The sequence below is a fragment of the Fukomys damarensis genome, unplaced genomic scaffold (assembly GCF_012274545.1).
Source record: "Fukomys damarensis isolate Sample0158 unplaced genomic scaffold, DMR_v1.0_HiC HiC_scaffold_20, whole genome shotgun sequence".
Classification (NCBI taxonomy): Eukaryota; Metazoa; Chordata; class Mammalia; order Rodentia; family Bathyergidae; genus Fukomys; species Fukomys damarensis.
In genome coordinates, this window is record NW_022900932.1 from 3,383,801 (window position 1) to 3,393,929 (window position 10,129).

The window sequence follows — 10,129 nt, forward strand, 5'->3', positions numbered from 1 at the left end:
GGGTCCCCGGCCAGGGCCCTGACCCCGGGGCGCCGCGCCCGGGCGGAGGCGTGAGTGGGAAGTTGTGGCCATGGGCAGAAGTGACCGTGCACTTCAGAACCCCGCCAGACTTAGCCGCCACCCCCGGATCTTCGAAAGACTTTTTGTCCTCTAAAGTCGGAGAGAATCCTGTCCTCTCAGACTTTGCCAGACACTTAAAGTTGTGGCCTGGAGAGGCTGCGGGAATGAAAACTTTTCAAGCCGTGCTGTAGATCCCCACCCTGCCTGCAAAGTTCAGAGAGCGAATTTCCAAGTCGCTGTCTTATCAGTGGAAACGTGTTAAAGAAAAATAGACTCTCTATGGAAAAGCCGACTCGTCTCTCACCGGATGGTAGGGGGCTGAAGAAGAGAAGAAAAGTTCTGTGACTGGCTTGTGGCAAGAATGTTTCGTGTCTGCCTTTGGGGGGGGCGGGATCGCTTTCGTCTTGCATGGCTTTCATTTCTTATCATAATATTTATTTATTAAGTCCTCGGGTTTCCAATTCCATTTAAATCCAGGTCAGAATTGCATTAAAATAACAAAGTAAAATTCCAGCCTGGAGAGCTCTGACAGAGCCCTCTAGGAATTAGAGAAGCTGGGAGGCCTTCCGCCCCAGTCCCTGACCCCATACTCGGCTCCTGGCTGGTCCCAAGGCTGTACTAGCAGGGACCGGGCTGGTGCCCCACAGTTCTCTGGGGACAGACTCCCCTCCCCCTTGACCTCCTGCAGCACCCCTCCCCCAATGGTGTCCCAGCTGAAAAGAGATTTATATGGGCGAAAAGAGAATTCCTCCGGGGCAAGGTTTTGCTTGTAACGTTGTGATTCTGCCTATTGTCCCCGGGGTTCCTGAAGCCAAGCCAGGGTGAGGAGGTGGTAGGGCCTGAGGGAAAGTTGAACTTGGGAGTTGGGAAATGCTGAGTGTCTGGTAGTAGGGTCGCTGTGTCCTGGGGCCTTGAGCACTTGGCCTGTGCTAGATGGTTCCACACCACACTCCTCCCAAAACACCACCTCTTCAGCGCCCCTCCCCCCTCCAACCTGTCCTCCCACGCAGCCAAACACCAGAGACCCTCAGCTGTCAAAGACCAGCCCCCACCTCCACCCTACCCCAGTGCCTCTTCAGTCCCGTCCCAGACAGCCCATGGCTACCCCCACCCCACCCCTGGCCTGGAGCAGCCCCTCTCCTCACTGTGGACTTGCTTGTGTTTTCATAAACAAAGCTGGCTTTTGTAGTGTGTGCTGACTTACTCAGAACATGGAATTAGCTGGGGAGTTTAGTCTGAAGGAACAGATTTCATGCGGTAATCTAAAGACTAGATAAGGGCCTCTTTGAAGTTGGAGCCAGTGTCTGAAGTGGTCTAGGGAGGCGGGGGGAGGGTACTGGGGCTGAAGGAGAAGCAGATGGAGACCCCTAAGTGGCACAGGTGCCACTGAGCCGAGGCTCCCAAGCCTGGGAGACCGCCCCATCTTCCAGGGACTCAGAATCCCTCTGGGGTACTCTAGGGCTCCTGCTTTCGTGGGATACCCCACTGGATCCTGGGAGAAATGCAGCTGGAGGGGAGACCCCTGCCCTGGAGGAATTTACAGACTAATAGTTTGTTCACTCATGGGCCACACCTGCTCTGACGGCTGCAATTAGCTTGGCATCTTCCTTCCCTCCCTTCCTCCCACCCTCCCTCTCCTTATTTTCTCCTCTCCTTCCTTCTTTCTTTCCCTCCCTCCCTCCCTCCTTTCCTTCTTTCCTTCCTTCCTTCCTTCCTGTTCATGAGTCTAGCTTGGCACTGAATGAAAGCCTCTCACTGACCCTGCTATTCAGGAAATCTATAAACCCTGCCCAGGCCTTGCCCAACAACAGGTTTGTGAATGAGAAAGTTGTCTCTGGACCCAGATTTGCAGATCTGCTGCAAGGAGGACAAGCACTTTGGTCAGGGAAGTCTTACGGTCCCACCCATAGACAGGGTGCTGTGGGCTTGGGGGGGACTAGACGTATTGCCCCACCCCACTATGATCAGTGCCAGAAAGTTTGTCTTTAACACCACATGCTTTTAAACGAAGCTCGAGCAGGTCTTTAGAACATAGATACTCTTGGCAGTCATCTTGCATGGAGTTACTGTACCCCTGGGGACATCTGTGTCTCTGTCCCTTTTCATCAGAGATCCATGCGGAATGGGGCAGGGGGTGGGGCCAGGAGAGGAGCCCTGAGTGTAAAGTAGAGTGTGTATGGGGTAGTGTGTGTGTGTGTGTGTGAGGCTCACCACAATCACCCACATGGGACAGAGCTGGGTAGTTGTGGGACTTAGGAGCCACTGCTGTTGTTTCGCCTGTGAGAACTGAGGGGCGGGTCAGCAGTGCCCTGGGAGGGAGGCAGCGTGAGGGTACACGGTGCTGAGTGTTTTTCAAGTGCCTGTCTGTGTATCGTAAGGTAGACAGACTGGATGACCGAGATAATTGTTAACTTAAAAGCATTAATATGCTTTGCTTCTCCCTGGGGTTGGGGGTGCAGTGGTTAGAAAGACCTAATCCTTGCATGGGGCTCAGGTTACAGCTGAACGGAAAGGTCTCACTCGGGCCTCCAGGGAAACTTGTCCGGGGTGGGCTCTTGGGAGAGTTGGGCCCTTTGGTTTACCTGGTAGTTTTCGCTCTTTGCTGGGGACACAGTTTTGATAAAGTCAGGTATTTAGAGTTTCTGAGTGACGCCATCCCGGGGACTGAGCGTTCATCTGGCAGGGAACAGTGTCTTTCTGTCTCGGTGCGTCTCTCCGGGTCTCTGTCTGGGTGTATGTGTCTCCCTTTCTTTCCCCCACCCCTCTCTTCCTCTTTAATGTGGCTGTTTCCTCTCCTCCCTGCTTCCCTCAGCTCCTGTGGCCAGCTCGTACAGTGAGGGGACTGTTCCTCCTAGCCCCTCCCTCCAAAATATGAAATGAAAACCATAACCGTGTCAGCCGGTGAGGTGGCTCTGCGGGCAGCCGGCTACTGCCTGTGCCCCCTCCGGGCCATGCTGCGGGGAGAGAGAGAGGGAGAGAGCGAGAGGCGCTGACCCTACCCTTGGAGCGATCTTTAACCAGTTCCCCCTAAGCCGTTTTTTCCAGAAGCGGGTGGGCTGCTTAGAAATTCCTCAGGAATCCCTTTGACCTCTCTTTTCTCAGTGACCTGTCTGGGGGGTGGGAGAGGACAGGCATAGAAATGTTTCCCGTCCTCCAGTCCTCCGGCCCTGCCTCTCATCACCTGGAGTCTCCGCAGGGTGGAATGAGAGGGACACTGAGGCCAGACACACTTCAGGTAGAGGAAGAAGAAAGACATCAGCCATCCCCAGATGGGATTGTGTGCTGGAACCTCCTGCAATCTGAGCGCACGAGAACCAGTTTGAGATGTGAGCGGCTGGCACCTGTCGTAAAAGGAGCCAGTTGGGTGTGAGTTTGGGAATGTGAGGTGTGCATTCACTGGTGTGTGTGAGCATGCGTGTGCATGACTCGGTTTGCGTGTGTGTGTGTGTGTGCGCGTGCACACGCGTGATGAGAGGAAAAAGGAAGCGGGGCACTGTGCGTTTGTTTTAGTTGGAGAGGTAAAGAAGTGGAATGACTTGGTTCAGTGCCTTGCACTGGCGATGGAGGAAGAGGACGGACAGATGGCTTCCGAGTGTTGAGAGCAGGGAGAGGTGCTTGTTGCCCAAGCCACCCTCCTCCCTGCCCCCAGCCCGGTCCCTGCACGTCCAGCTGTGGGCCTCCTCTGATATCCCGTACCCCTGGCATATGACCACATGTAAGAAAGAGTCCCTGTCGAGGCTGGAAGCTGTGGTGCTAATCTGAGGCTGGCAGTGCCCGCAAGAGGCCCCTACGTGGGGACAGCTTCTTTAGGGAGAATGGGTGACAACAACCAATCCAGGGGCCCCTGGAGGGTGGCCACGCTGCTCACCTGGGCCGCACAGACTGCCCTGTCTGCAGACTACTCTCCTGCCGGGCCCACACTGCCAGCTTCAGGCATCACCAGGTTGTGTGCCAATGGGTTTTGCCAATGGGGAGCCCAAGGCTGGGGGCCTTGGAGGAGGTCACTGAAATCCTCTTCCTCACTTGTAAAATCGGCAGCCCCCTCCCAGCTCTGAAACTGAGATCCTTCCCGCTGACGGCAGAAGGTGTGGGCAGGCCTCAGTCCTGAGCCAGCCTCCCCTGGTCGCTCAACCTAGGTGCCGGGCCCTTCCCTGACCCTGCTCCAGTCCGGTCACGTGGCTACTTCTCCTTTCTTCCCTCTCCCCAGTTACCTGGGGCCCAGAGGACCTGACAGTTCTGCCTGTCCTCAGGTGGTATTTACAAATGGTCCCTGAGGTACATGTGTGTGCACGCCCAACAGAGCTGGCGAGTGGAGCCAGTGTCATTGTGGGAACTGCGCACGGTCCCTGCACCCACAGCCTGTGTTTCCTTGCTCCTGGGCGGGCTGTCCCTCTTCCTTCTGCCCAGCCTGGACCTCTCCCATCTTCAGAGCCAGGCCAGAGTTGCAGTTGATGTTGCAATCTGGCTACACAGGAGGGACAATGGCCTTTGTATTGGGTGCTGGGGCCTTTGCTTTTCCCTGTGGTTTTCCCTGTGGCTGTAACCATAGCCCTAAAGAGCTGTGGGCTCTGATTTCAAGAGACTCGTGGCAGGGGCTGTCCAGGTCTGGTCACTGCTGGTAACAAGCTAAGAAAAGACCTGGACCGGAACTGCTGGGATGCAGGAAGATTTAGAATAAGGGGATAGACTTAAGGAATCCCTGGGTGAGGAAGGGGGCGCCTGAAGGGTAGACCCTGGGGAGTAAGTTTACAGAGGGGACTTTTTACAAGATTCTAATTATATTTATTTGGAGTTTTCCTCTGGTGGTTTGAAGCTGTTAACAGCAGGAACCTGCATCCTGGGGTTTGTTTTTGTTTCTAAGGAGCTGCTTGGCCCTACTGCAGCGAATCCAAGGGCAGGCAACACCTGCCACTGCTGCACCTCCCACCTCTTCTTTCTTTCAGCGGGAGTCTTCCCCTTCCCTGCTCACCCCTCCGCTCTGTGCTCTTCTGCTGCTGCTCCCGGGCCTGAGCCTCAGCGTGTCTGCATGGTCATACAAGTTTCAGTTCCATCCTGGGATGCTTGCTGGGGCTGGGAGGCAAAACTCTGACCAAGGAGTGGATTCTTCCATCGAGTACTTAAACGACATGGGTCCCCAACCCCTAGGCGGTCAGTGGCCACACAGCAGGAGGTGGTGGCGGGCAAGCTTGTGAGCGAGAGGAGCTTCCTCTGTATTTACAGTCTGTCCATCCTGAGCTGCGCCTTGGTCAGATCAGGGCAGGAGATGCTGGCAGGAGCACAAACCCTCCTGTGAACTGCACACACGAGGGATCTAGGTTGTGTGTTCCTGGTGAGAATCTAATCCCGAAACCATCCTCCCACCTTTGCTACTGGAAACATTTTTCTTCCATGAAACTAGTCCTTGATGCCAAAAAAAGTTGGGGGTCATTACCAGAACCTGGGAGACAGTGGGTAGCAAGAGAGCACCGGACTAGGACCAAAACCCCAGGTCCTCGCCCTACACTACCTATTTGCTCTTTCCCAAGATAGCTTGGCTGGGTTGAGGGCGCCCGAAGCCCTGCGGGATGACACCTGAAGAACCTGCAGGTCTGTGATTCATTGCCCCTGGTCTCCTCCGGCCCCTGCATCCAACAAATGGGTGCCTGGGAGCGGGTACTGTTGTCCTTTGAGTCTCTTGTCTCCTTCCTTTGTCCGTCCTGCAACCCAAACAGTTGTGAGGTCACAGGAGAGTGAAGAAGCCCGCTTTTGCCGAGGAGATGCTACAGATGTGGATCTCGCCCGCCCACTCTCCTGTGTTACAAACACTTACACCACGCCTTCAGTGAATCCTGCCGGACGTGCTGCAGGTGCTCAAATACTGTTGACTGGTGGAAGAGATACGTTCGACTGTATTCCTGCTTTTGTTTTGTTTTGTTTCTTTTTTTGGACACAAGTTCTTGCTATGTAGTTCAGCCTGGGGCTTGCACTCACAAAGTAGTCCAGGCTGGGCTCGAACTCACAGCCTCCCAAGTACTGGGGTTGCTGGCATGCGCCACCACACCCACCTTCAACTCCATTCCCACTGCAGTGTGGATTTCAAAGATTGAGAAGCCATGGCCTCGAGGAGCTTACAGCGCGGAGTTCAGAGTGACAGGAGCATCCCGTACACGACTGGTATACTGGAGGGAAAGTCAGAGGTGGAATAATCATAATGGTAGCAAGCACTTACCGCACGCCCCCGCGGTGTGGGTCTCGGCCCATGGGGTGTAACTCACTTGATTCTCATGGCAACCCGGTGTGTTTGGGGGGGGTGCGTCTGATGATTGTTATTCCCGTGTACAGAGGAGGGAGCAGTGAGTTCAGGAGCTGGCCCAGGACCACACAGAGCTGGACAAGCTGGCAGCGTCACTCCAGAAGCCCTTCTCTTCACCTCTCTGTCCCATTGCTCCCCCCGCAACTCCTCCCAGCCTGAGCAAATAGTTCACCCACATTACCCGAGTTGGGAAGAGAGGAGGAACAGCAGCCCAACCTCTCCTTAGGAGACCCTGTTTGAATGGGTCTAGCAGGAGCCTAGATATTCCCCAGCGATTCCGGGGTGCGTCCAGAGTTAAAGACACTGGGCTAACCCAGTTCTGTGCCCAGCAGTGCAACTGCTTTGCCAGCTGGTGAACACCTGTGCCCCGAGAGGACAGGCTGAGATAAGGTTATGCCCGCGAGTACTGCTCAAAGCCCTGCGAGAACCAATTCTGGGCTGGCAGGTCTGGTGGGAGTGGGCTCTGGAGCAGTGAACCAGCGAAAGGAGGAGGTGCTGGCTATAATTTGTGACCCTGTTTCATAGTTCTGCCTTAGGCCTGTTGTGCTGCAAAAGATAGCAAGTTCCCAGGCAAGGGAAGAAAGCATCACAAGAGACAGCAGAATAACAGAAAAACAGTTGCAAATGGGTGGGAGCCAGCCGCGTCCCCAGGGCCCCCGGCTCCCTGGGAACAGGGCTCACCGGGATAAGCTTTAGGGGGACAACTTGGAGCCAGGTTGAGAAAGCTGAGATCAGCGTGGCAGGAAGAGGAGAGAGGAATAACATCTCCTGCGTGAGGAGAAATAGAACAGTCAGAGGACGTGAGACCAGCACTGGGCCCGGAGATGGGAGAAGGCTGGCTGCGGGAGGGGCTCTGCCAGGGAGCCTGGGTTTGCCGTGATCCGCACCACAGTTCACCCTAGCCCTGGCGAGCTCAGAATGGGAGACACAGGCGTGAACTGGGGGCCAAGAGAGCCTGACTCAGGCCCCGGTGAAGCACAGCCAGCTCCGACCTGGCCCCTGTGTTGCTGGCCCAGGGTAGCCCTTATTCAGAACTCCTGGAGCAATGCTGTCCAGTAGAACTTTGTGTGATGTTTCCTATTTGTGCTGTCCACTGTGCTGGCCGCTGGCCTGTGGCTAGTGCAACTGAGGAGCTGAATTTTAAGTTAATTAAGGACTTGGGACTAGCGGCCACCATAGCGGACAGCCTGGTCCCAGAACATCTGTTACCTGAATCAGTGATTTACTCTCTCGGGGTTCCTGTACTGGGAATTTCCACTATATCAGACGCTTCGCAAAGTACTTTATATAAATCAGTCTTATCAACTGTTCACAACCTGTCACAGGAGGAGGTATCATCATTCCCATTTGAAAAGAGAGGAGATAAGAAATAAGAAAGCCCTCCCTAGAGAGTAAGTAGTGTAGCTGGGAGTTCATCTGGGACTGCCCTGGGACTGCCTGCTTCCAGTGTTTATGCGCTTTCTATGATAGTACCTCGCTGGGTTGTTTTCTCTCCGTCAGTTGGACAGACTGATACTCCACATAGCTTCTTACCATCTGCAAGGCCCCTCCGGCCCTCACTTATGAGCTAGGGCCCACTGTCCTCCATTCTGTCACTCGGGGATGACGGCGCAGGCACGGACAGCAGACTGGAGCCTGACTGAGGAGGAGAGTGAGTGCGGATGGGCTCCCTGCGCTGAGAAGCACTGGGCACGATGGGCGGCCGCAGAGCAGAAGAAGAGGAAGGGCGGAGTGCAGAGATGAGTAGAAGCCCAGAAGATTTCACGCAGGGTCTTTGGAGGCGCTCGTCCAGATTTTAGTTCTTCAGATCTGCCCCCTAAGTACTTCCTTCTTTTTTTCCTGCCCTAAGTACTCCTGATGAATGAAAGCAGGGCCTGGGGATTTAGCTCGGTGGTGCCGCCACCTGCTTGGCAAGCGAGAGGTCCTGAGTTCAATCCCCGGTACCTAAAAGAAAAATTAAAGCGGAGGACAGGTAATCGCTTGAGGCTAGTCAAGCAATCCAATCTGTAAGTTGGAAAGATCACTGTCCCTCCATTCACTGTCTAAAAATATGTCGAGCACCTTAAGGATTTGGATTCAGTAGACCTAGGATGAGACCTGAGAATCTGCATTTAAACAAAACCCAGGCAGTTTTGTTTTGCAACCCACAGATCATAGCTGGAAGTCAGACTGTCTTGGTTTCAAATCCCATCTCGTGGGAGACTGCTACTTAGGCACCATCTTTGGTTTCCTAGGTCACAGGTAGAAATAATCTCTCCCTCCTCGGACCTTCCGTGTAACTCAGGTTCTCCAACCTGGCCTCGCATTCGAGTTACCTGTATCTCCAGCAGAACGCTTGTCGCCGGAACCTGGCGGCCGGGCATCACCTAGGGAAGCTGATGCTGATGTGCGCCAGGGCTGCAGCTCCCCGCCTCATCCGCCGTGCCCCGTGGCGCACACCACATCCCGCTTCACGTCTCGTCTGTCCTTTTAGCTGGGCTGAGCCCCCGGGTGCCTCCACAGCACCCTGTATACGCCAGCTGCAGACACACGCGGCAAAGCGTTTTCAACTAGATGAAGCCGTCTCCCCTTTCACTTCGGCTTTGCGGGCACCGTTCCAACCTGCCAGAGGTTGGAATCTTTTGCCGAAGACTCTTTCCTAGGTCTTCCTCATTTTTGCCAGATCTGGGGTGGCCTCTTCCTTTCATGTAGCTCTCTGTGTGCGGTGCCTGTTGTCAGACCGCACACTTGGGGTCAGAGCACAAGAGTAAGGGCGGCGAGGGCACCTGGAGAGGCGAGAGGGCTGCACTTCCCAGGCGCCCCGTTGCTTGTGCCAAGCTCTGCGGGGTCCAGGTCCTCTGCTGTTGTTCCCGGACTAAATTTCTCTTCTTCTAAAGCTTCTTGCTGCTGTGGCGGGCACGTGGGAGCAGACTGGGTCTAAAGCAGACTCGTGAGGCCGATGAGGATCCCTCAGACGCCCTGTCACCCTTTCTTCACCAGTGACCGCTGGACACTGCCCCCTTCCTAGCGGCTGCTGTCCCTGTGTCTCACCCCCTCCCGCTAAGCCTGCTCCTAAGAAAAGTAAACCAATTCACGCTAGGGTTGATCATTCCTAATCATGTTACATGTCTAAGGGTTTTTTGTCTGTCTTCGGGTGCAAGAGGAGTATTTCAGATGGCTGTCCCTGTGGGTTAGGTGTTTTGAAGGCAGCGGGGCGGTGGGGGATTCTTTCTGAGGTCCTGACGTTACAGAGTCTTCCCTCTCTGAAATCTGAAGGACCTGGGAGAACATGTCCGCAAGGGGTGTCGGCTCTGCCTCCAGAAGAGGGGATTTTGCTCTTGGGAAACCCACCTGCAAGATACTGCTCCAGGGCTACCCCGAGGGTCTCACGTGTCTCCCTCTGCCCCTGCAGACGTGGATGAGTGTGTGGAGGGGACTGACAACTGCCACATCGATGCTATCTGCCAGAACACGCCTCGGTCATACAAGTGCATCTGCAAGTCCGGCTACACAGGGGACGGCAAACACTGCAAAGGTGGGCCGGGAGGGCATGGGGAGAAGCGGGGCATCCGGGAGAGGGGAGCCTGTGTCACTGGCCCCAGCCGGCCGCGCTGCATTACCCGGAGAGCCCCACTGGCCAAGCATGGGCAGCTCCATCTTCCCAGATAGGGCGCCATGTCTGTCTGGCACCAAAACCATATGGACTTGGGGCCAGGGATTTAGCTCAGTGGTGCCACCGCCTGCCTCACAAGCAGGTCCTGAATTCAATCCCCAGTACCAAAAAAAAAAAAAAAAAAA

The 10,129-nt window shown here is 55.0% G+C and overlaps 1 protein-coding gene across 1 annotated transcript in view; it reads left to right on the forward strand.

Annotated features, from left to right (window-relative positions):
• Scube3 (signal peptide, CUB domain and EGF like domain containing 3) overlaps positions 1–10,129 on the forward strand; it is a 35,271-nt gene that overhangs the window by 1,244 nt on the left and 23,898 nt on the right. Inside the window, exon 2 of the mRNA XM_010605394.3 lies at positions 9,653–9,866. Coding sequence (XP_010603696.1) covers positions 9,653–9,866 — 214 coding nt within the window. The remainder of the gene's footprint in view (positions 1–9,652; positions 9,867–10,129) is intronic.